Source organism: Scleropages formosus, chromosome 1, assembly GCF_900964775.1.
Source record: "Scleropages formosus chromosome 1, fSclFor1.1, whole genome shotgun sequence".
In the NCBI taxonomy this organism is placed as follows: domain Eukaryota; kingdom Metazoa; phylum Chordata; class Actinopteri; order Osteoglossiformes; family Osteoglossidae; genus Scleropages; species Scleropages formosus.
Window position 1 is genome coordinate 45,618,450 of NC_041806.1, and position 27,622 is coordinate 45,646,071.

General features: G+C 47.0%; 1 protein-coding gene across 1 annotated transcript in view; it reads right to left on the reverse strand.

Moving 5' to 3' along the window:
• Positions 1–27,622, reverse strand: part of slc35f1 (solute carrier family 35 member F1) — a 70,722-nt gene that overhangs the window by 26,713 nt on the left and 16,387 nt on the right. The window contains exon 2 of the mRNA XM_018742450.2: positions 11,719–11,894. Coding sequence (XP_018597966.1) covers positions 11,719–11,894 — 176 coding nt within the window. The remainder of the gene's footprint in view (positions 1–11,718; positions 11,895–27,622) is intronic.

A 27,622-nucleotide genomic window follows, 5' to 3' on the forward strand; every position in this document is an offset into this window, starting at 1 on the left:
AGCAATTATTAGACAACCAATAGCCAAATAGCTTACAAGTAAACAGTGTTTTGCACCTAAAGAGTCCATTTTCCAGAGAAAATTTTTTATGATGATCGTTTTAGTCTTTCAGCTGACAGCTCGTAATGGACATCAATGAGGAAATGACATCTAAAGGCCTTCGGACATCCAACGCCTCATATTTATAGGCTGAAAATGCGTAACTCTTCACCACAGCTGACATCCGGAAGATTGTGGAACAACATAGGTGAGAAAGCTGCGAATGAAATAAGTCATGACGGAAGATGATGGAAGATTAATTGTTGACAGCTAGTTGCGAAAGACTAATTAAAGCTCTGTGGTTGTCCCACATAGTTTTGATCTATGGAAAAGGCCAAATTTGCCCTGTGGCCCAACCTGGCGTTTAACTCATGTCATTTCTCAACATCAGCAGATCTTCAGGAGTCTTTTTCACTTTATTAACATGACTTCCAAATAATATGAGCAGAAAAGGTGGGGGGGGGGGGGGGATTGTGCTGAAGCACAACACATCTGAGAAACACTCCAGGTGCTACGAAGACCTCACCGCATCACAGCTAATAACAGAGTTAAAATTGCAGTTAATCCGTCCTCAGACTCACCGTGTCCCCCACGGCGTGTTCCCACAATGTCTTTGCAAAGACGGTACATTAAATCTCATATGCAGAATATTACTTTCAAACAGAGGCTGAAATACTAATTTCCAAATTATGTGAAAAATGTCTCAGTTGCAAGATGACACGGGTCAAAAGTGAGATGAAACAAATGGAAAGTCGGAGCTCATTACCGCTTTCTTATTAGGACTGGCAAGCTTTCCACAAACTTGAAGCAACAAACAAACAAAAAAAGAAAGACAAACCCAAGGTCTTACTATGTACATCTAGTACTGGTGTGTGTGTGCATGAGGACGAAGCTTCATAATCTCAACGTGGATCAAGTCAGAGGCTCATCATTTTCTGATCCCCACTTAGTGGTAACTGCCATCATAGTATTTTATGCAACCTTGGGGGCGACTTGCTGCCTGAAGCTGAAGATCTGCCAAAGATGACGGATGTCATATGAAGAAGGATTTTTAAGTGCACTTTGTAAACATTAGACCTAAAGATAACTAAAAAGGTCCTTCTGGGATCATAACTAGATGGACAGAACGAGAATGGATAGTTGCTCATAACAAGGCCTCATGTCGACACTTCAGACAAAAAGCCTAGGCTGCAATTTCTATGACAGATTTGGGATAATCACAGTAGATTTTTTTTTTTTTTTTAATTTAAAAACTCAAAAATACTCAAAAATGCTTGCACATTGGGACAGCTGAGACTAGCTTGCAAGAACATCTTTTATTTGTATGTATTTCAGCATATAACTTTGCCTCAAGGAAATAACCTTCACCTGTTTTGAAAGCTCACACGGAAAACAGCGCATTCTGGCCAAGTGCACCACTAATGGTGCAGGAACAGAATGATACAAGACCGAGATACAAGACTGCGATAAAATAGGGCGAGAGAGAGCTGCTTGTACCGAAGTTTGACGAAGGAGCTCTCTAGATGGTCTCTGGAGCCGGTGGATGCTGGCAGCACGTTCACGGATCGCCCACCGTCTGCCGTCACCCACCTCACGAAGTCCCGAGCTCCACAGAAATGCCTGTGGGGCTTCTGTCCCGTGTCACTCATGATCGTTCCCATGGTATCGAACGGTCTTCCTAACCCTAACCTCTTTCTAATACATTGACTTTGCCTAAAAGTCTTGCTCCTTCTTTTGAATGAGTTTTGTCTACACATGACATTGTGTCAACTGCAACACAAACATTTATTTAGCAGACACTTTTCTCCAAAGCGACTTCCAATGAACTCTATGTAGTGTTATCAGCCCACACACCTTATTCACAGTGACTTACATTGCTAGAGACACTACTTACACTGGGTCACTCATCCATACATCAGTGGAACATACTCTCTCTAGTGCTCACACACTATGGGTGAACTTGAACAGCAGGAGGAAACCAGAGCACCCGCAGGAAACCCACACAGACTGAGCAGGGATCGAACCCATGTCCGCTCGCACCACCCAGGTGCTGTGAGACGACAAGGTTACTTGCTGTCACCACGTCACCCACAAAGACTATTGTTAACAAATATTTACCTAATGCCTTTGTCCAAAGTGACTTGCAGCATTGGGTTTACATACCAAGCTATACTTTTTAGACGTTATTTTAGACATTTTGTATAGATGGGTCATTTTTACTGTATCAGTTCATGGTAAATATGCCCTTGCTCAACAGTATTAAAGCAGAAGAGGGTTTTTAGGGGAAGGTAAAAGCTCTAGGCAATGCCTGTTACCCCAGGATCATCATCACATACCCTTATCTTGCAACCTTGAAAGCACTTAGGTTATGAAGTGGCCAAGCCTTGTTAGTCACGGTGGACATCTAAATAAAGGTTCATAATAACAATCATAATAAACATGATAATAGGCAGTGGCTGTGGTGCTCTGTCAGTGTAACAGATGCCTCTGAACCTCCCTCACCCTCCCACTAACTAATATTCCTGATCTCTGAATTGATCCGGTGATGTGCATCTGGATTCTTACCTGGCCTCAGGAGGACGTGTCCAGGGATCTGCTCCTTCACATCAAAAAAGGCAGAATTTACTTAAAAATTAACTTTGATTCCTGCTTATTCTACACCTTTGAAGAGAACCAAGATTAAAGGGTTATGGATTTTACCGGACGAGTCCGCCGCACTTAATCACAGAGACGTGGAAAAAAACGAGAGATGCGGCCCAGTCTTTTCCATGCCACTTAACCAATGTTTTGGCTTTTTAATGTTGGATAAACAGTGTAAATACCTTGAATTTCTGTTTACACACAACTCGAGAGTTGGAAGAGCTCAAATTACCGTCAACGTCTAGCATGAAAGGCCTACTTTTCACACCACCATGTTACTGCCCTTTCTCCCGGAGACAAAAACACTGCAGCGGAGCGATAGTTGCGGTTCGCATCGGGAGGCACAAGTGGCTGAGTCACTGGCTGTAGAGTGAAACGCTTCCCCTCGACCACGTCGGTCAGCACGGGGAGTCACCGAGATGGATTGTAGCACAAGTTAGTCACTTTGGAGGAAAGCCAGCCAAATTAAGGCATAATGAGGAGATTATCACAGCTGTACACCCACTTGAAGCAATTATGTAATGAATTGTATCGATAATAGAAAGACCCCAGGGGAGAAAACAAAAAAAAAAAAAAAAAACGTTCTAGCGTTCCGGGGAGGTTACCACCAGAAGCTTCCAGAAGCCTCCGCAATTCGGAATGCGCTTTGTTTCACACGACAGCTGTCCTCAACGCAAGAACAGACACCCGTCAGAATGCACAGTAAACACGAACGGAGAGAAGACCCGAGATGTGGAAAGAGAACAAAGTAAAAGCGCTGCTCTGAAAGCAGTCATTATTTTTTGATGTATTGAATAGCGCGACCGCGCTCCTCAACAGCCACGCGCGGGAAATGTATGTTTCGCTAAAACGCAGAAGCGCGCTCTTTAGAAAGCCATTTCATCTCCCAGGAAATAAATTAATAAATAAATTTCACCGGTGTCTGCTGAAAAGGTTCATTAAAAGTTCCCACGGAGAAGTTCTGGCCGTCAGCAGTTTGTACGGACTTGTGCTGCAGACGACGCCGTGGCCCACGTTGCTCCCTGTGCTTCCCGACGAAGGGGTCGCAGCATTTACCTTCACATTCATTCATTTACCAGACACTTTTCTCCAAAGCGGCACACAATTCAGGGTATACAAATCATATTTCAGAACAGACAAAGAGCTTTACACACATCCACGCAATCATCCAAGTACGGCTTGTACGTCTGATACCATCACCTTCATGGTATACATTACAGCACTAAAGCAGATGAATGAAGAATTCAGACTCAGACAGGAAATACTTCTCATCATGGCAGGTGGCAGGAGAAAAACTAAGCTATGAGGACATCAGCAGAGAAGTTTGTCCAAAAGAGATGTGTATTGAGACCTTCCTCGAATGACGGGAGGGGCAGAGGGAGCTCGTTCATTCGCACTGAAAACTGAGAACCTATGGACTTCTGAGACGGTGGCGACCATTCCTAAGTAAGCCGTTAAGAGTGGGTGGATGGGTAGAGTTCGGTAGATTGGGTATTGTTGTTGGAGTCATTAGAGACTATCAAGGTAGCGTAGTGGTTAGACCTGTGTCCTTTGGACCTGAAGGTTTTCAGTTCAATTCCCACCTCTGGCTCCAGTAAGAGTGAGCAAGGTACTTATCCTAAAATTTCTCCTGTAAACATTACCCTGCTGCAATTTTTCATTTTTTTTGCAACGTCTACAACCACTTGTCCGATGTGGAGTCATGGCAAGCCAGAGCCTAACCCAGCAACGCTAGGCGCAAGACTGGAGAGGATACACCCTGGATGGGACACCAGCCCGCCGCAAGGCACCCCAAGCAGGGCTCAAACCCCAAACCCCCCACACAGCGGGCACACGTCAAACCCTTACCCAGCTGTACAAATGGATAAATAACTGCAAGTACCTTAATATTTTAAGTTGCTTTGGAGAAAAGTGCCAGTTAAATGAATAAACGTAATGCAAATTTAAATTCATGTTGACCTGGCAACTACATTCATAAAATACCACTAGAATGATGTGTTCCACTTGTGTCTTTAAGATCTGAAAAGAGTGCATCCATTCTCAGTGAATGAACTGTAAAAGTGAGTACCTAAGTAACATCTACAGGTATTACCACCCACCTACCGGGCACAGAGCTCATAACCTGGTCTGACCAACACGGGGACCTACTTCCTGAGCTCCTCAGCAGCAATCCCGCTGAACGATGCTCAGAGGCTGACCAGAAACTAAGCAAGTGAAATGTAATAAAAGGCTGCAGATTTGTGTACGAAGGAATAAAGCGATTAAGTGCGAGGTTTTGGAAGCCATCGATGCAGATGAGGACACTGCCGTCGACCTTGAAGGGTAGCCACACACTCGTCCATGAAGACACCCGGGATGGCAATAAAGACGAGTGGTCTGCGATGCTGCCAAGTCCTAGGTGGAGCAGGCCAGACGTCATCACAGAGACAAATTGACTGCCTAACCTCGGGTTAGGCACCTCTCTGAAGAGTACAATACTAGAGTGCTCCTTGGGTTGCAGGATTAAGTCCCTGCTGGGAAACTGTTGTTGTACCTTGGTATAACAGTCTAGACACGGTGGCACAGCACATAGTGCTGCTGTCTCACAGCACCTGGGTGGTGTGAGGGGAGGTGGGTTCGATCCCTGCTCAGTCTGTGTGGAGTTTGCATGTTCTCCCTGTGTCTGTGTGGGTTTCTTTGGAGTGCTCTGGTTTCCTCCCACGCTCCACAGATGCTGCTCACCCTGAGCCTCAGGTTCCCCATAGTGTGTGAGTGACAGAGAGAGTGTGTTTCACTGATGTATGGATGAGTGACCCAGTGTAAGTAGTGTATCTAGCAGTGTAAGTCACCACGGTGAATAAGGTGTGTGGGCTCATAACACTACATAGAGTTCATTGTAAGCCTCTTTGGAGAAAAGTGAATGAAGCGTAAAGTAATTTTAACGCTGAAACTGCATGATAAGCAACTAAAAAAACAAAAAACTTAAGTTTTACATTAGTGCTGTTTAAAAAAAAAAATCACAGTAGATTTTCTCAAAGGCAGCTGTTTTATAATCAGTTTGATCAGTCCTAGAATTCACGTACACTGAAAGCTACTTAATGGAGGTGTTTACCTTCCGCTGGTGCATAGTATATCTACAATTTAGCACGTAAGCAATGCAGCATGAAGCAAAGCTGAAAAATACTTTATTTTAATGTACATTGCATGTAAATTATTCACGAGCAAGGGATCTTGTCGGCGTCGGTTTCTGAAAGGGGCCACCTAGACGGAAAACCGACACTTGAAATCAGCTCATTTCCACCAGTACTTTTGCACCATTTTGGTAGATATTATGTGAAACGCTCCGAGGCAAGCTTCTGAGAAGGGAGATTTATTAAAAAAAAAATAACGTGAACTGAATGAAACTGGTCAGTTTTGTGTAGCGTCAACCCCCCCACCCCCACTGCAGGAGAGCAGAGGAATGAATATTTAATTGCATTCGAGTTGAGCTACCGAATATGAGAGAGAAAACCAACTTGCAGTACATCACACCAGACAAGAGGCCTCAGAAGGTATCGTTAGCATTTTAGATATCACCCCCCCCCCCCTTTTTCCAGTAGTCGGAAGGTGACTTTTGGCTTCCCTCCAAAATCCATTCCATCAACGCAGAAAGGGCCTCTGATCGCCTCGACCTGTCAGGCTCCTCATCACGTTTGACGGCAGGAGTCTTTCAAAGCACCGCTCGGCTCTCGAGAGGAACACCTTTCCGCACGGCGAAAATCAATAGGCCCTCTTGTGTTCTGCGGTCAACTGAGAACAACCGCCGAGACAAAAAAAAAAAAAAAACACACAAATGTCGAGGAACCTGAAATCCCACTCATTTGCTCAATATTACTAACCGCTTGTCCGGTGCAGGGTCATGGTGGTCCAGAACCGATCGTAGGGTGCTGGACAGGATACGCCCTGAACTGGACGTCAGTTCATCACAGGATCCAAGCGTAGATTCCAAAGAAAATCAAACATGCGTCCGGGAACACAAAAGAAGCGGTGTATACTCGTGCGGTAACCGTCCGGCCGATATATGGTTCCACTTACGATCGTGGCTTGTGTTCCCGGGCGCTCATGGAGAGGTTCGCCGACCAGGCGTGAAAACAAAGCCAAGCAACAGATGGATTCCCCATCCGACGCTCGGCACAGATGGGTGCGAGAGACGGAGGCGGTGTGTGAATATATGGTTATTTAGCGGTGCTCTCCCTTCGCCAGGGTTTGAAGCGGTTGGCAGGTTGCGGAGATTTTTTAAAGTGTTTTTTCTTGGAAACAATTAACCTGGCAAACTCTACACCCCCCTCCCAACCTCCCAGCACAGACCCCCCTAGCGGCACCCCACGTCTTCAGCGCTTAGGAGAACCATCCAAAAGAACACCGGGAACGAGTTCCATTGATCTTTGAGTTTTCGCAACAGTGGCGTAGTCGGGCGGCCCATATGCTGGGGGGGTGACGGCACGTCCTGCCAGTCGGTGCAGCAGCAGATGGGATGCTGCGAAAGAATGCCGACTTCACGGCGGCAGGCTGCGTAGTGCTGTGGGCTGCGTGCTCAAATCCCTGAAGCGTAACAGCTATTTTACCTTTGGACCAGGCATTTACGCGCATTTTGCCCAAGTGAACACTCACCTCTAATTATAATCATTTAAATAATTATGAGAAGTGTCTCACCATGTCGCACTCAGACCCAGGAAAAGATGAGACTCTGAACAGGTATACTTTCTTTGAGTCCAAAGCCAAAAACAGCCAAAAGAGTGGATCTCAAACACTGATATGTATGGATCATTCAAGTTATTATTATTATATTATTGCATTGTAATTAATTTAACAGGCAAAAACACTGAGATGGAAATGAAGATGTTTTATTACCCAAGAGAGATCGCGTTTTCGACCTGCAGGCGTTGGACTTTGGGTTTTACACAATCTAGCAGTGAAGAACAAGGTGGAAGGAAAGCAGCACATTGGCGAAAACTTTTGGTTAATGTGAAATACACACACACACACATTTTCAGAACCGCTTGTCCCATACGGGGTCACGGGGAACCGGAGCCTACCCGGTAACACAGGGCGTAAGGCCAGAGGGGGAGGGGACACACCCAGGACGGGACGCCAGTCCGTCGCAAGGCACCCCAAGCGGGACTCGAACCCCAGACCCACCGGAGAGCAGGACTGTGGTCCAACCCACTGCGCCACCGCACCCCCTTAATGTGAAATATTTACTATGAAATCTTTCCGCCCCTACCATTCCAACTATACTGTGTTTGGAAAAGATTATACTTTATCTTCTTGACAGCTTGGACCAACTGGCAGCTGCACAGCTTAGTAATTTAGCTGAATTCTTTGATTTGTTTAAAAAGATTATTCTTTTAATTTGTTTTTGCCGAGATAAACGGCACAAATATTCACAAGATGTGTCTCTCCTCATCCTCCTCGCTCCGAAAAACATACATACATCAAACCGACGGCAACGCGTTTCTACGCCATGGTCTTCATTCAAGGTGACACGGTGAAGCGTGCAGGGCTACTTTGACACCACCCTTCAACGTCCTTGCCGGTGACTCCACTATAATACTGTGTAACAGCTGTAATTTGCCTGCACTTTAATAACGACACAGGCCACTGTTTACCTTTTAAATTTGCTATCTATGATCTGTTTAAGGCCTGAGTAATTAATACCTAGCTCAGCACCATGCTGTGAATAATAATAAAGTGTAGTCTGTTCCTATGATGAGTGCGAGATGTGACCGTTGGCTTGATCCACCCACCAGCCCCCTGCCGGCTTTCCGCTGACCCCAATTCAGAAGAGTATGAGGAAAACGTTTGCCTGGCGAAGCTTTGTAATTTCAGTAAAAAAAAAATCCTTGGATGCCTTACAGGGGATATACAGTATATAGGCAAATGCTTTAGATGTAAATAACAGTTTACAAGACGCTTGACTGTGCATCGCATCAATCTTATTATATTATCATCGGGAAACGCCAAGTGTTCTGAATCCATGCATATACTGTAAACTGAACTTAGAGCTACAGTTGTTGACTTGCACTCAGAGGACCTGGGTTCAGACCCTTGCTTCTGCTCCAGCACCTTAAAGAAGATACTTACCCCGAATTGCCCAGCTGTATAAATGGGCAAGTCACTGTAAGAAGCTTTTTATGCAAACCGAACACTGTAAGCTGCTTTGCAAAAAAGCATCAGACACTGTATACAAAAAAATTCGTAATAATTAGGAGTAGAGGAGGTGCGGCGGCGTGGCGGGCTTGGCTGGGTCCTGCTCTCTGGTGGCTCTGGGGTTCGAGTCCCGCTTGGGATACCTTGCGATGGAGTGGCGTCCCGTCCTGGGTGTGTCCCCTCCTCCTCCAGCCTTGCGCTCTGTGTTGCCGGGTTAGGCTCCGGACTGTGTGTGTAATTAGGGGTACTTCGCCCCAGTTGCTACAGCAGGCAACAGCTGGTAGGTCACCCAACCAGTAATTCTGTTCCTACTCCAGTCACAGCAGTAAAAACGTTAAAGTGGGTATGAATAAATGTAAATGTAAATGTACAGAGCTGCATTCAATTTACAGAGTAATAAAATTAATAGTGAAGATTTTATCAGGCAGACAGTAAACAGTCGGGTGTGTTTCCGGGGAGTTGCTCCTGGATTTTAAGAGCAGTATTCCGACCCGGCCAACAGCTGCTTCTGTCGCGGCCCGTTTCGGCAGCCGGCCTCATTAATTTCGCGCACGTCCGCGCGTGCCGCGGCCTTGATGGAACGCGCCGGAACGTCATCTCCGAGAGGGCCCACGCGCCGGAGCGGATGAGTGAATCAGCGAGAGGAGCGGCAACAACTTTGCCAACAATTTGGCCCCGAGATAATGAGTCTGGCTCTTCGTTAACGGCACGAGTTCATATTTCAGCAAAGAATGGATTTGTCTAATTAGGAAAATAGGTCAGCTATGCTAAACCTCCACCCCGCCAAACGAAACAAAGCGAGGGTCTGTTTCTGATCACTGTATACCGGGGAACAGCAAACATGTTAGACAAAGATCAAAACGACACAATTAACTTAACTTGTCGTTCAGGTGTAAAATAATTATTATTATTATTATTATTGAGTTTCCAATCACAATTTTTGTTTTCATATTTGTGCAGCTAAATATTGTCCTGCTGGAATGAAGGTTAAGCATCGCGCTCAAGGGTACAATAACAGGGATGTTTTGGGACTTCCGCATTACCAGCGTATGCCCTTGGCCGTCACGGTACATGCTATGCTCGCGCTCAACGAGAAATAGCGGCACCGCGACCTGAGAAGACGAGATCTAAAAACACCCAACTTTTTTATCGTTTATTCCACTTATCTCGACGCTCGGTTCAAAAACGATAATCGCAACGGCGACGGCAAACTTGTGCCGCCTACATCTGATGTCTGGCGCTGCCGCTATCAGACGCCGCCAAGACGCATCCGCAAGGGACCCTTCAAAGGCGCGAGCAGCACTTCCAGGAATAGAAACCCTTACAAGGAGTGCTCGGAAAGACCACCTTCGCACACACCTGTCGGAAAGGTGTGCTCCGAGTGGTAGCCGCCTTGATACAGACATCTGGTGCCCCTCAACCCTGTCCACGCGCTTTGATACAGGCCTCGTTGTGTTTCGGCTTTGCCTTCCTCACACAGTCGGCAGCACGCTTTGTTTTTTCTCTCGGGGAGGAAGAGCATCAAGCAGAACTCTACCCAAGAGAAAAGGTCTAATGTCGCCCTTTGTTTTCCCTCCAAAAGACTCTCTATATTGCGCTCTTATTTTTAAAGATCTGACTTTTACCTCAATGAATGTTCTTGAGAATGTCAAATCCTCCTGCAAGGAGGACATGGAAAATAATAAAAATAATACAGGAGTTTTCAATGTATAAGTGTATTATTAACATTCTTATATACCCGCAGCTGTCAAAGCATCACCACAACCACCTCCAACCGCTTACTTTGTAAATGACAGAAAACAATACATAAAACAATATACTGCGGAAACACTTTTGAAAACGGACGGACGGGTCCGAAGGTAAATATGTGGCCAAATACCTATCCGCAATAACTCGGAAAAATACAGCAGCTTGGAGAAAAAAAACCATGACGCACTCAAGCCCTCAGGGGACAGAGTCCTGCATTCAAGGGTCCACTAAACAGCAAAAGACTTTATTAGGAATTTAATGTCAGGTAGCAGGTGGCGTGGCGGTTAAAGGTGTTGCCTTGCATTTGGAAGGTTCTGGGTTAGAATCGCACTCCTGCTGTAACACCCTCGATCAAGACACTTACCCTGAATTGACACGGTAAAAACTACCCTGCTGAACAAATTGGTAAAACACTGAAATCAGCTTAGTATGGAAATCTAAAATTCTAAGTCACCATGGGCAAAGGCATTGGCTAAATTGAAGCGAATTAGGAATCTGGGATAGAGGGATGAAAAGGGAGGGTCCTTCTGGGCACCAGGAAATTCTATGTACTCTATTTTGTGGTAATTATTCACCCTGCTAATTGATGTGCAATCCATGGGACCCTTTTATGTAAAAATATCAACAGTGGGTAGACACAGTTCTCGCAGACCGGGTGTGAGACTCAACCATCTGGACCACATCTCGCACGTAGAGAAAAACAGAAAAACATTGAGCTTGTGCGCTAAGAACCTTCTGGTAAATCACCGTGAGTGGCTTTAACAGTGCGGGTCGCTTCGGAGACGCGTCAGGTGAAGGGATCGGCGTGACGCAAATGACGAAGAAGTCCACTCGGCTTCATCGAGCCGGTTTAGAAATCTGTCGCGCTCTTGGGCGATAGAGTTACTGACAGAAATGCTTGACAGCTACGGTATATTTCATTATTTCAATTGTCTCCGTTCAGTTGCCTAAGTGCCTTTCCATTCTAGCACATTGTGCGTGTTGGGAGCGCAAAGATGCAACGATCACGGCGTCGTGCCGACACACGGAGATGTAATGCCATCACCTGATACTCCCCGGAAGAATATCCCCTCCCTCAGCCCCACAACGTTCTTTTCCCGGGGCGGGCAGGCGGGCGCATACCTTGTCTCACGGCCAGGGTGGTCGTGTACACCAGGAACAGCAGGATGTAGTTGAGGAAGCTCTGGAAGACGGGCGTATTGGCATGGAAGTCGTCCGCCAGGTACTTGCTCGTCAGGCCGATGCCGCAGATGAGCAACGAGAGCACCTGGCCGAGGGCCAGAGTCAGCAGCAGCTCCCTGTAGGTGGGGAGGAAAGGAGGGGCGAGGGTAAGGGTGGGCTTGAGGCTGGGGTACTGGCAGTGTGGTGAGGAGATCGCATGATCGTGGCAGAGAGCCACAATCACGGCACCTGACGCCTTTCATGGACAGAGGACTGTGCAGAAAACCAAAGCGACTGTGGAAGGGAGGGGGCAGGAGGAGGAATGCAGCACCTTCAGTTTGCAGCGATGCACTCCAAATATCATTCAAAATAATTCTAAACAGACTCTCTACCTGGCGGGAAAATTTACATGCGAACAGCATTATAAATACTCAGTTTCAGCCATCGTGGGTCTGGTTTCCGCTCATTCATCTGGCAGCGGTCAGCGTGACGCGGCGTTGGGGTCCGTACGGAGGGACACCCACTGATGCACGCTCTAAACACGGACTCACCTGTAGAAGCACGCACTCATATTCGCAGAAAGATGCCGTTTCCAACGATAATTAATAATTTTCCCAATAGGAATTATCCATCAATAATCCATTAATCCATTCAAAATTTGTCGTAGGCTCAATTCCGAAACAGAGACTAGCGACTAAGAATAAACATCCAACATTTAATATTATACATTAGTTTGTATCCCTCCTTTTCATCAACCGCCCTAAATACATGAATGAAATTATATCTAATATTTCACTCTATACACCACAACTGAGGAGACTGTACTTCTCATCGTTTTATTTCTGTCCGCCGTGTGCAAAGCGAAAGCCCTGATTTCTTGGGATATTAACAGAAGCGGAATTGGGTTTTTCAGCTCTTGATGGGCCGCGAAAATGACAGCTGGGCCAGCGCTGCAAAACGCGCAGTTATCTGATCGCGCCCATCGCCCGCCGCTTGACGCTCCTCTCCCCACCGCCGGAGGAGACGCGGTTCTCTCCATTCTTCCAAAGACACTTTTAATTACAGGCTTTAACCGTGAGCTTCGCTGCGTGGAGCCAAAAGTAATGAGAGTAATTACCAGAACCACATTACATTCCACACCAATAACCTGCAACAAACAATCGGTACAGCATACCAATTTGTCCGCAGTCCCAGCCCTGTCTGAACCCTCCAGAGCTGGAGTTCCCAAAAACTGTTCTAGAGGACGTAGTCCTCCCATTATATGATGCCACAGGCTAAACGGGGTTCCCGGGCGGAGAAGTCTGTTCATAATTAATTTTGTTCGTAACTCCGGTGTCGCTTTTACTGCTAAGTCGTCATTCATACACCCATTCATTATCAATAAGCACTTGACTAGTGTAGGTGTCCGGTGGCAGGGTACATCTCGGAAGCGGCGTCACTCAGTTGCAGGGTAATCGCGCACGCACTCGTTCGCTCACGCAAACACTGCGGGTAATTCAGAGTCACAAATCCACCCGAAACACATCGCTTCTGAGTGTGGGAGGGAACGGGAGCGCCTGGAGGAAACCAAAATGGGCACGTGGAGAACACGCAAGCTACACACAGCGCGGACCGGGTTCGAATCGGAACCCACAGCGGAGGAGCTGTGAGGTGCTAGCGCTACTCACTGAGTCACCTTGGCACTGCATTACAATCAATAAAAGCTTAACGATACGTACATATTTACAAGATGTTGGAGTTATAAAAAAAAGACTTTCTGTGACGATATGTTTAATAGACGCGTTTCTTCAAAGCGACTTTGAATGTTAAGATGTCTAGAATTATTTGCTCTTTTATACAGCTAGGTAGTTATTACCAGAGCTGTTCAGGGTAAGTGCCTTCCTCAAGGGTACTACAGGTGGCAGTGGGATTCAAACCTATAACCTTTGGGTCTAAAAGCTGTAGAGCTAACCCCTATACTAATAGCTATACTCACTGTTTTATTAACTTTGAGGCGCTTCAGACATGAAAACCTACTTAAAATTATTGAAAAGTAGATTGTCAAGGCAAACGTCTACTCAATGCCAGTCGCTGACTGAATCGCTCCAAAGGCATGTGCAGCATCCATCGTCTCGGTATTGATCACTGACATTGAAGAACACCGGTCACAAGTTGTAAACACTGTGGAGGTGAGTTGAATTAAGGCAGTGGTACCCTTCTGCTCGGAGAGGGGCGCAGTGGCACAGTGGGTTTTGCTGTGTCTCGCTCTCTGGTGGGTCTGGGGTTCGAGTCCTGCTTGGGGTGCCTTGCAATGGACTGGCGTCCCATCCTGGGTGCGTCCCCTCCCCCTCCAGTCTTGCGCCCTGTGTTGCCGGGTTAGGCTCCGGCTCGCCGCGACCCCGCTCGGCACAAGTGGTTTCAGACAACGTGTGCGTGCGCACGAAGAAGTGCAATTAAACTAAATTATTAAAATAATCCAGCAGGCCCAGTAATTAAAATAAATTACCCTGAAAAATCTTAGTATCTAGGAAAACTCCGAGTTCCTCTTTGTAACATCAGTGGGCAATTAAAGCTGGATGACTTTTGGGCTTTTTGGAACGTCTCAAAATATTTGCATTTTTACTCTTCCTGCGAACGTGGCGATCGGCACGGTAGCTCCCTTTTCTCGGGCAGCCGGCAGCGCGGGAAGCCGGCGAGGACCCGGCAGAGCCGAGCGCCGGCCCTCGAAAAAGCCGCAACCGACCGCACGAAAGCCGCTTGCCGACCTTATCTGTGAGTCATTAGACACCGGGAGCAATTTGAACAAACTGATCTGGTGTTTGTTTTCATCTTGTAAATGCACCGATAATCACTGGCGTCTGGATTACACGCCCAGATAAATGAAGACAGGTGAGTCCGTGCGCCTAATTGGAAGCGTGTCGGCGGGAGGAGGCGCGCATTTACGACTTGGCACGCGCACACCTACAGACCGCAGTGCAACCAAGAGGCAAAGGTCAACATTTTCTAAACAGAGAAGCCCGAGGCAGCGCAACGCAATATTGCACATGTACGTACATCCGCAGCCCCGTTTAATCCGACACGAGGAGCGAGGTACGAAATTTGCATTTAGATGGAATGCAATTTGGTTTCCTCTTAGGAAATTATGTTGCAGGTAAAACTGATGTGCTTTCTCTTTTTGTGCGCCCGACAAACAGCTCAGAGCTGGATTAAGTAAAGGTGCCAGAAGAGAATTCTGGACGGAATCAACAGGACACCATCAAACGCGGAGTGGTGGGAGTACAGGCCCACCGTGGACTCACATGCAAACAGCCTGGTGACACATCTACGTTGGCCCCACCTCTTTCTACGAAGATCCCGCCCACTCTTAATTCCAACCACCCAACCAATCCTGGCTCCGCCCCTACCTTGGCTCCGCCCCTGCACTGGCTCCGCCCACCACACAGTCAGCAGTAACAACATTTTTTGACATTTTGCTGACACTTCCCTCCAAAACAACTTACAAGTTTCTTATTTAATTATTCATTATTATTACTTCTTTAATTTAGCAGACACTTTTCTCCAAAGTGACGTCCCCTGAACTCTCACAATGCAGCTTTACACTGTTGTATACACTATTTACAATGAGTCACTCATCCATACATCAGTAAAACACACTCCCTCTATCACTTACACACTGTGGGTGACTTAGAGTCACCAATTCACCTGAACAGCATGTTTTTGGACTGTGGGAGGAAACCAGAGTACCCGGAAGAAACCCACACAGAGTGGACGGGGATCGCATTCGCATCCTCTCGCACCACCCAGGCCCTGTGAGACAACAGCGGTACTCACTGTGCCACCATTTAGCCATCGATACAACTGGGCAGTTTTTAGTGGAGCAATTTAGGATAAGAATCGTCCTTAATAGTGTTACAGCAGGAAATGGGAATCAAACCTGGGACCACCAGCTCCAGAAGGGGCGGCTCCAGTCACTCTGCTACCTCCTGCTATCTCTACCACCGCGCTTGAGAAAACTGTGCGATTACAGTACATGCTTACATTAGGAAAGGTGTTAAAACGACACAGTTGTGCAATAAAAAATAAACATTGCACATCCGTCGCGTGGGTGAGACGGCAAAGTGGATCGTTAGCACCTGAGATTCGTTAAAGCACTCATTCCGTGACTCGAGATATTTTCCCAACAAGGTTTCCAAAATGCAGCGGTAACAGGGAGGTAAGAGGCGTCCCTCGTGTCGTGGCATTCGTGAAGAAACGGGCCACAAACCACCACGCTACTGTCTTAGGGTCTTCAGGTCTTCATACGGCGGAGGCCCTCGGCTTTTGAGGTACGGCAAGGAAGTCAAGGGGGGATGATCGGGCGCTCGTTACGCCGACGTCAATATACACCTACTTAAGTCTGGGTGAGAAAACCATCCGCCTCCTCCTGCTTCTGACAACCACCCCAAGGATCTCCAGAGGAATGGTCCCTTGTGTTATAACAGCCTGCCTGAAGATTTGTCATTCTGAAGGCCTGGGGACAGAGATGAAGGAAGGATTGGGGAACAGGGGAGACCGAAGGGGGGGGGGGGTTCTTCAAGGACACTGAAATGAGCTGAGCTCGCAGAGGTGGGCAGCTTTAGAATGCAAACGATTCAATCCGATTCCACTATGGAATCACAGGAGGACAGTCCTTATAGAATATGTCACACGTCACCGCTGACGCGCAACTATCGTCAGGCCTGAAACAGGGGAGCTAATTAATCCTCGGTAAATGAACATCTTAACATACTTCAAGAATTAATTCACTTTTTTTTTTTAAAAAAAAACCAGAACAGGAGGTGTTTGAACTTTAAAGTTTGAAATACACATTTCACTTTTTAAAAAAAAGGACAAAGAGAAGGCAAATAATGTTTATTTATGAAATATTACGCACTCTTCCCAAACAGTCTTCAATCTCCTAAAGACCCCAAGGTTAATTGTTTTTTAATGGCAACAAGAGAAAGTACGAGAAGAATAGATTTTTTTTTTTTTTAAAAAAATGTTCATGATCTGCATTGCTGAAACGAGAAGAAGTGGATTGACTGTGTCTGAAAAAAATAATTGGAATTCTCTTCAGTGTTTTACATTATCATCATTAACCTTTCTGACAAAGGATGAGTCACAACATACAGCAAGCTCAACTCCATTTCTGCTAGATAGATTTCAAAGAGGGTAAGAAAAAAGAAGATTAATGTGAGGTAAGTCTGCAAATTCGTCACGACTCTGGATTTCCACAACAGTCTACTAGTGGATCCTGAAGAAGTCCTTCACAGGAGATGGAGAGAATTGTGTAGTACAGCCATAGAACCCCTTTTGACCTTCAGCTCCTTGTGTGTCTCTTCTCCTCATCACCTCATATGATTCTTCTCAACCAACCTTGCTTCCTCCACGGAGCTAGATTCTGCCTCCAGCAACCTGGTGCCTCCTCATTTTGGTGCCCTGGAAAGAATTATTCACCTCACTTCCAGCTCCCCAGCTATGGCATGAGCTTCCCACCAACCTCAAATCTGCGTCCAGCCTCCTGACTTCCAGTCATCCGATGAAGACCCTTCTCTTCACTCAACACCTTGGGACCATTTAACCGTCTGATCCCTCACCTCTACTCTGTCACCGTCCGTCCCACCTTTGTAAACACGTCTCTCTCAAGCGTTCCTCTTAAGACCCTTCTTTCGTTGAGTTCCAAATCACAGCAATCCATTCTGTCACTGTTAAATAGATTAATGGTGTTAATCATCTCTGATCTGTTCATGTTAAAATGTTTATCTCTTGGTATTAACGATTACTTAGCAGACACTTTTATCCAAAGCGACTTCCAATGAACTCTATGTAGAGTTATGAGCCCACACACCTTATTCACCGTGGTGACTTACACTGCTAGATACACTTCTTACACTGGGTCACTCATCCATAGATCAGCAGAACACACTTTCTCTATCACTCACACACTATGAGTGAACCTGAACATTATGTCTTTTGAGTGTGGGAGGAAACCAGAGCACCCAGAGAAAACCCACGCAGGACATGCAAACTACATACAGACTGGGCGGGGCTCAAACCCACGCCTTCTCACAGCACCCAGGCGCTGTGAGACAGCAGCACTACTTGCTGTGCCACCTGTTTTTTCATAAACTACTTCATATCTGACACCTACGTCCAACGTGACTTACAGTGTTAGATAATAAACTTCACAATGATTTTCTCAGTAATACGGCAGGGTGTTGTGGCACTCTGTCCATAGACGCAACATCAGCAAAATTAAAAAATGTGGTCAAATGCAAACTATTGCAGATCCTTTCCGACTGACCCTCGTACTTCGGAAACCGAGAGAGCCAAGCCCACGAATCCTCACCACTTCACAGTCCCAAAGCCCTTAAGTGTTTTGGGAGGGAGGGCCACGGAGCGGACAGGCTGTTTACAACGATTGATTTTCTCCTCTCAAGTCATCAGGCCCCCCCACCGCCCCACCCGCCCCGTCGATCTGGGCGCTGCCTTGAGAGTCTCATCAAACGTCATTTTCCCCCAAATTACTGCAGTCCAGATCAATACAAATCAGAGGGAGGGTGACCTAGACAGGACCCGCCCTTGAAGAGTAAATATACATCAAGGGCTAATTTCATTCTCTTCTTGAGACAGAGGGAGTGATTCTTTTCCTGGGAGCACAGTGTAACCTCTCTCTCTTCTCACACACACACACACACCGCAGTAGGGTAAGTTGTCCACTTTGGGGTTGCAGCACAAAAAAGCTTGACTTCTTCTTAAAAGACACGTCAGCCCTCAACTTCTGGAGTTCATCCAGGTCGGAAGAGACCAGTGAAAGTATCCCAGGACAGAAGGCCTCACACACACACGCATCATCGATCTACACCTCTCAACAGCACGTCTCGCCTCGGTGAAAATCTCATCCTGCGCTGTCCGGTCGCGAGGAGAGCGCCGCTGTGTGCGGGGCAGAGCGAGTGGAGGAAAAAAAAGCTGTCGCCAAGGGGTCCCCCCTCGAGAGAAGGTGGAAAGGGTTCACGCAGGAATGAAAAGCAAACCCAGAAAACAGGGTTAAATAAACAACGGTTTTTAATGGGAAATGGGTCACGTCCCACTAGAGCCGGCTGGCTAGCTCATTCCACATAAATGTCTCCCAGCACAAAACCGTGTTCAATGAACATACATAATGGATGAATTTACACCATATGAACTGGATTACGTTCCCCAAAAAAGGAGACTCCAGCTCCCAGGCTGCTGGTCGCACTGCGACACCCCCCAGGGTCCACCGTGGTGTAGGGTGTGCGTGTTGGGGGGGGGGGGGGGGTGCCAGGTCCCACTCAACCATCTGCTCAGATTCGCAGAATTCATATTCTCACGTTTCTAAGTGCGAGCAAAGCTTCACCCGACGCCTTCGGGCCGCTCCGGCGAAACCGAGACGCGAAAAAAGCGACGACCCGGGAAAGCTCGGCCAACTCCGATTCCGCGTTTCCGTAACATTTCCCGTCGCCTTCCGATGCGTGCAAGAGGAAGATTCCCACAGGAGGCAACGAGCGCGTTCCTCCAAATCGTACTCGGCCGAGCCGGCCGTCTTTACGCGTCGTCGGAGCGGCGGAACGTGGAGGAACACACATCCCTCCCGTTGGCAATATGCAGCCTAAGAGGCGTGCGGGAGACGGTAAAGAAGCGTGCAGGCAAAACACTGTACTACACCCCCCATCACAGGGCTGCGACGATATCACCGAGTCGACACTTCTATCTGTGTTTCACCTCAGCATTTTTGCCAGCGCGCGCTCTGCTTTCTTGAGACCTTTACGAGAATAAACTGAACTGAGCCGAGACCGAACCCGTCCTACTGTCTTCATCGTTAAATTTAACACGCGGTACGTACGCCATCGTGGAACGGCAGGTAGTGCCGGTGCCTCGGCTCCTGGGCTGCGGGTTCGGCCGTGGGTTCGAACGAGGTCCGGCACGCACGTCCCTCCCAGATTTGCGTGGGTTTGCTCGAGGTGCTCTGGTTTCCTCCCACAGTCCAAAGGTGTGTCTCAGATGCGAATGGAATAAAATAGGAACACATTTCATAATGTTGGATTCGCTTGGTGGTTTCAAAAGCGATGGTCACACCACTCCACAGCAGAGGAGTTCTGGGTGGCAGTGAAACCCCACGTGCTGTTTTTTTTTGTTGGAACTAACGTTGCGATTAATTATAATATACATTATTAATTCTGGAGTTCTTTCAACAAATGGCCCAATTCAAACCATTCTGGACTAAGAGTGTTGTCGCAGGTCCTGCCCTGACTTTAATTAGTCTCGGAAGACCCGCAATGGTTAAAATACGCACAATCCGCTTTTTCGCCTGGCATAATATAAAATATAAACGTAAAAAAGATTGAAAATGACTCAGCGATTACAGTGCACTCACTTGTTCTTGGGTTTTGATATACTACATCATTTCGATTCGTGAATTTTTTTATTTCGATATAAATGCGTGGTTTACAAACGGTCAAAGGATGATCGTACATTATATTAGCAAATAAAACACAAAATGCTTCATTTTAAGGAACCTCCTGGAGACTTTACTCCGTCTAACGTGATGCAAAACTGAACAAGTCCTCCGCTGACAGTCTATAACTTGTCCGCTTTATGAGAACAGCAGTTCTGCGAAATGAACCTTATTAACTGAGAATAAAACCCAAAATTCAGGAATTTTGGGACTGGAGCTCTGGGTCAATCAATCTGTGGGTACTGTGACATTATATCCCGTGGGAGCCTCTCGTCTAATTCCTTGGAAGTGAGAAGTTATGACAGCGGAAGCAAATTTCTTAAATTCTCCTGCCTACATTTCATATGAAGCAACATTCCCGAGGGCCCATCTGTAAGCGCGAGGCCAACGGGGGTCGTGTAGAGATTGCGGCTGTTGCATTTCATTCATCGTCCATACGACTCCGGTTCGTATCCCGCTCTTCCTGTACTAACCTCCATCAAGGCAATTACCTTGAATTACTGCTGTAAAAAAAAATCACCTTCACCCAGGTACATAAAATGGAAATAAGTCTAAGTATCTTAGTTTACAGACCAAAGTGCTAAATGTATAAATAATAATAATAATGTTCCTTTTTATCATCCATACACCCAGATAACGTGGCGTTGATTACCTGCCATATCTATACGTTTATATTTACACATTGCCGCTCAAAACTATGTGAACCCTACGGGGATGGTCATTATTCTCGTATAAAATATTAAAACAAACGTATAAAATCTAAATCTTAAACCTACAAATAAAATTAATAAATGGCCGATTTACACACCGGATTCTACTCACCTACTTGGTGTAACCAGTGCGACTTGGGCTTCGCTTATTTTTATACCTGCACTACTTCTGTGTTTCTACTACGCACATAATTTCCTCTAAAGCGACATATGGAATTGATCGTTACACATCTATTATGTCAGAAGAAAAAGATTGCTTCTCATTAAATAGCCATTTTGCGGTAAAAATGAGGGACGCAAGGGGTTCGTACACTTTCAGGCAGCGCTGTATATTTTTATTTAGCTGACGCTCCTCTCTTCTGCAGCTTACAGTGATTTACCAGGGCACAGAACTGGACATTCTTACTGAGGGAATCCAGGGTAAGTACCTCGCTCAAGGGTAATATTTACACACACGCCGAGTGAGGCTGCTTGTCCCGAGGGGGGGGTTGCGGCGAGCCGGAGCCTAACCCGGCAACACGGGGCACACACCCAGGATGGGACGCCAGTCCATCGCAAGGCACCCCAAGCGGGACTCGAACCCCAGACCCACCAGAGAGCAGGACCCGGCCAAACCTGCTGCACCACCGCACCCCCCGGGGTAATATATAGTGAACACATTTATCAATATTGATCTGGTCAATTATGAGTGTTTCTTTCACAGGTTTTGTAACAGTTCCTCCCCCACAGAAGAATGATTATGTTTTTATTACCTTCATTCTCTCACTCTGGATTTCCTATTCACTAGTGGCTCCGTTTTTTAATTATGTCTCTTCGCGTTCGCTTTAAAACATAAATGGAACAAACATGTTTTTCACTTGAATTACCTGACGTGCTTTATGTAATTAACTTTCACTAGCGGTATAAAAAAACGTATTACTAGAACATCAGTAGCATAATGCGAATTTCATTTCAATGCATCGTTATGTACGATAAAACACTCGGTGTCCAGCAGACTGAGGAAATGCTGAACATTCCCCGATACCACTCCTTCCCAAATTAATAGCCTCAAACGAAGGAGCGAGAAAGCTCACGTGATCGAAAGGCCGGATACTGATAAAAAAGACACCGCGCAAGGGTATTAGCAAAAATTTTTCGCGGGAAGAGGGACGCAATCAAGGACCCCCCCCTCCATCCACCTACAGCACTGTTCGAAAGTATGTGAACCCTTTGTGTCCCTTACTTTTACCACAAACTGGTTATTTAACGAGAAGCAGTCTTTCTCATCTGACAAAATAGGTGTGTGATGACCGATTCCATTCGTTACTTTAGAGGAAGTAGTGCGTGTCGTAGAAAAACGGAAGTAGCGTAGGTGCAAATATAAGCGAACGCCAATTCGCATTGCTTACACCCAGTAGGTAAGTAGAATCGGGTGTGTAAATTATATGAGTTTGTTCATACGTTTCAGATTTAGATTTTTTCTGTTAATTTTAACATTTTATCCAAGAATAATGGCCTTTCCCAGGGTTCACATACTTTCAAGCAGCACCGTTTCTGGACTTCTCCAACCTCAACACTGTCTTGCTGTACGTGGCAGGATTTGTACACTCCGTGTTCCAGATTTGCTGGGTATCAAGGAATCATAAAAGGCTCTCTAGCAATAAGAACATTCATCTAATGTGACACTGGATGGACCAAAAGGTTTTTAGAGGGACTATGGAGAACGCTTCAACTTTGACTGTGAATTGAAAAACAATTTGCCAATACAACGATCGATAAAGCATAGCTGTGATTTCACGTCTTCCCCTTCTTGGAAGCAGGTGGTTGAAAGGGTGATGACCTGGATTTGTTATCCAAGAGGTAGCCAGTCTAAGCCCCAACAGGGCCCCGCAGCAGTTCCCATAAGCCTTGTCCTTAACCTCAAGAGCGCTGGTGAAAAATGTAGCCATAAAAACGGATCAAGTTATAAAGGTTTTTCTCGCATTAGTGCACCGGCCACAGAAAGAAAATCAATGAAGTTTCTTGTTCGCGGCACTAAAGTGCAATAATTAACCCCTTGAAAGAGGAGAACAGCGGGATACATATCATTCGCCCACATGTTGACATGGGGCCAGTGTCACATCAGTCCGCTGTAGGGCATCACCTTTCAGACCCCAAGCCGCCGACCTATCGCTTCGATTGTAGGCACGAGGCTCCGCTGTGGCTCATTGGATCTCTGTCTCTTAACTTAAACAAAAATGTGTCTGAACTTTGGAAAACGTGGTGGTATGTACAGGACGAGATAAAAAAAGAAAAAAAAAAAACAGGATTGCTGGAGGTGGAGGTATTTGATCGAAACATCTGAACTTTAAATTATTATTAATTTATCGGACACTTTAATTCAAAGCGACTTACGCTGTTGAGCCTTTATACGAGGCTTCTTGGAATGATTTACCCATTTTAAAAAGCTGGGTAATTTTTCCAGTATCACTTCAGGGTAAGCACCTTGTGACCCTCGGGGGCAATACAGCAGGAGCAGAGGATTGCACCTGGGTACAAAGATAGCACACCGAACACCCTGCCAGCTGCCGTCTTTGCGACATGACGGATATATTGACGTAATCCCGATGCCTAAACCTTTCTCAACATGCTTAGAAACTTTGCTAGAAAATTCTCTTGTGCCAGCCGAAAAACTAAAAACGAGAGCATGAAATGCCTCGTGTTCTTGAATCCGGCTCGGTCTGTGTGACGCCTGCCCGCTCTTGCGGTCTTCTGCGGATTTTGTCAAAGTGCTCTGGTTTCCTCCCACAGTCCAAAAACATGTGTTTCAGGTTACCTAATGACACCGAACAGCCTCTAGCGCGTATTAGTGTGTGGTTGCCCTGTGATGGACCGGTGCCCCCATCCAGGCATCCCATCATGCCCCTGTACAAAGGACCACCGGCACCCTGCATCAGACAAACGGGTGATGGCAAACAAAACGAAAAATGGGAGTTGAAATGGTGATGACCTGGATTCGTTATCCAAAAAGTCGCCAGCCTAAGTCCCAATAGGGCCCCGCAGTACTTCTTATTCATTTAGAAACGCATCGGTATATTTCAGTCAAATAGCTGGGGTTCATAAAGACGAACGCTGTGAGCAAAGTGAATTGTTCCACAGCGCGGCCCATTACAAAGCGTCACGCCTCGAAGCACGGCCATCCTACTTGGACAGATTTGCACATTTCTATCCTAATCGCTTCTCAAAACAAACCGCACTTCGTGCCAGCCAAGAACCCGAACGCGGATTACTGATCGTCCCCGACCGACACCCACCCGGAGGAGAGCGCCGCCGCCGCCAGGTATCGGGGCCCAAACAATGAACAATGAGAAATCGCTTGCGTTAAGCATCTTAAGCCGCCCCTCGTCCCTCCCAGCCGGTCCAGTCGCAGGCACCGACACGCGAGGCGGGCAAACAACGTTGTCGGTGTTTAATATGCGCTCGGCGCGGTTCGCCGTGCACCGAGGCCACGCTCGGAAAAAAGGAAAAAAAAAAGGAGATTGGGCGACTGCTTTGCTCGAAACAGTGAGGCAGTCATGCGGTGCAACGCCCCCGCCTCCGCACAGCTACTGTATCTCGCTCTGGGCTGCTGCTTCATTCCCACCAAATCGGGGAAGGGGGGGGTTGAACTGAAGACCGCCGAACCGGGAGCGCGGATCAGCAAACGCCCGCTTCATCCGTCGGCTTCCTTCGGTCGGCTTCCCCCCGACGGGCTGCCAGTCATGCGCTAAAAGGATAAAACCGCAAACCCACTGTTATCGGTAATTAGCCGCAACTCTGGTTAATTGCGTTAATAGAGCCCGTGTGAGCTCGTAATCATACGACATCGGCTAATTCGCAGCGAGCAGGTCGGCACGGCCCCGCGAACGAAGCCGCGTTCTCAGGAAGGACCCGACAGAGCGAGGGGTTTGGACGGAGCAAAATGGCTGTTTTCCGAAATGCAGGCGGTTGAGTCAAAACAGCTTGGGGTCACATCCACTACAAAAGGGTGATCTAAGAGGCCAGACTGTGAATATCACACATTCCAAGTGCTGTTTTTTTGTATTTGGGCCCATACATACTATGTTTTTGCCTGCTCTGTAACATGTGCAGTGGCTGAACGCTTAAGAGATGTGAGGAAAGCCCACCTCACATCCCGCCGCCGCAATTCAATCCTTGGCTCACCTGCTCTTACGTTCTTGCTTCGAGGCTTTATCCAAAGCAATTCGGTTTATTTTGTAATCGCCCATTAATGCAGCTGGATATTTTACTCCGTCGATGCAGCTCGAGCGCTCGCAGGTTACCGACGCAAGACCTTAACCTCCACGCTGCCTGCCAGCAGCCCCGATGTCTTCATCAAGCATCAATTCTGTTCTGTCAACAAAGTATGTAGGAAATTTAATGCGATAAATGTTGCCATGGCAACCGTCCACACTGCATTATTTCTACTTTACGTGGTCTAATTTGACCGCTCAGAGGTCGTTTGCAAGAAAACACGACAAAAGGCTGACGGGAGAATGGAGGAGGGACCGGCGTTTGGGCAAAGGCGTGCCAGGAAGGGAAGAAGAGTAGCTGACCCACCGGGTCACCAGGAGAAAGGGAACCGCTTTATTCGCATGGCGTTGTCTCATCCAGAGCCACCTGTACATCTTCCGTGATGGTTCTGCTGGATATTTAAAGCATCTTAGTACACACACACACACACACCGTCTGAAGCCGTTCGTCCTAAGCGGGGTCACGGCGAGCTGGAGCCCGGCAACGCAGGGCGTAGGGCCGGAGGGGGAGGGGACGCACCCAGGACGGGATGCCAGTCCATCACAAGGCACCCCAAGCGGGACTCGAGCCCCAGACCCACCGGAGAGCAGGACCCGTCAAACCCACTGCACCACCACGGCCCCCCGTCCATCTTAGCATACGAATCCAAATTCTTCACTCGCAGCGTCAGAGGACGCAACTGGGATCCAAACCATTCACTCAAAGTGTCTTAACGCGGGATCTGACCCCAAACCATTCATTCACGCTGTGTTAACGCGGGATCTGACCCCACACCATTCAGTCACGCTCTTACCCCACCTGCTGCCCCCAAACGTGAGCTCGCCAACATCAGAACCCGCCAACGTAGCGATCGACGCTTCATCAACATCTCGATAAGAATCCGCTCATTCCCGACGCAGCGCCAAATCGCTGAGGTTACCATGAGCGCTTTCAGTTATTAACTTGTCAATTGTTTTTTTTTTTTTTCGCCCCCAAACAGAAGCCGCATGACAAACAACCTAATGCGCTGCACAAAGCGAGAGCTGAGCGGGAAATTAGGGTGTGTAGTTACACAAGGCTGCGGAGGAATAAATTTGTCGCCGTTCTATTATCTGCTTATAGACACCCGACTCCCGCCCCCAGAAAACTTCCCCAGGGAGGCAGGAGGTCGCGTCTGATAACTTCGGAGAAGTCAATACATTTTTGTTATTGTCGTTTTAACCCCGCGGCTCCGCTGCGCACGCTAACCCGGAATAACAGGCCTTTCTGCGGAGCTGTTCTTCACAGCAGCAAAGTAATCATCTGAATATGAACAAATTTACAAAGTGCCGGGAAACAGGAAGAAAAAGACTCAAACAAGTGAGCCGATGACGAAGGAACTGCATCGGAACCCTCAGCTCAGTTAAAAAAAAATCCATAAGTTCGCCGAGACACTATCAACACCTTCCAAACTTGCTCCGTATAAATCACAGCCTCCCAATACCTGGTCCTGATTATTCGCAGTCCCCTGGAGATTTATGCACGACTAAGCGTCGACTACACGTTAGGCGATATCGACACGAGAAGCAATAAACAACATGCAGCGCGTCGATGCCGATTCTCCCAAAAGGAAACGCAACAACAGCAAAACTTTTCAAAGGGAGAAGTTTTCAAAAAGATGCTGCTGTAGACTATGGGCCTCTAGCTCACTAAGTGGTGTAACGTTTCACGCCGCACCCACACTCGCTCTGCTCGTTTCACCGTGCAGCACACGGGGAGAAGCAAAGCTGCGCAGAAATTACAGTTAAAACTTCTGACGGAGCGGTGCGTGGTTCGAGGGAACTGGAAGAGTTCAGGGTATTTTTTTTTTTGTCTTTATTTTATACAGCTCTCCCACCGAGACGCTTTCCTGTACAACACATGATGGTATCAGATGCAGCCGCAAATCTTTAATCCAAGAGTCTTCTGTGGGCAGCGAGTGGCGCAGTGGTTGTGGCTGTTGATTTAATCTGAAGATCCCAGGTTCCCCTCCTGCTGTAGTATTCTTCGATCAAGGTACATACCTTGGAGTGATACAGTAAAAAATTTCCAGCTGTGTATATGGGTAAAATAATGCTAGTAGCTTATTGTACAAAGCGAACATTTTAAGTCACCCTGGGTAAAGCACGGGGGTTCTCGGTTCTGGCTCCGTTGCGGTGGAACGACGTCCCCCTCTCACTCAGAACTGCTGAATCTCTGTCCACATTTTAAAAGGGTCTGAAAACCGACCTCTTCCGGACTCACTTCGCCCATCATCTCTTAAACTCACGCAAGATGTAAATGTTCATGCGCCATAACTTTATGATTATACCCAGATAAGCCTTTACACAGCCGCTACTCCTGCATTGTACGTAAATGTTTGTGTTTCTCAAAAAAAAAAAAAAAAAAGAAAAAAATTGCTGGAAGGTGATCAAGAATCGCCGATTCTGAATTT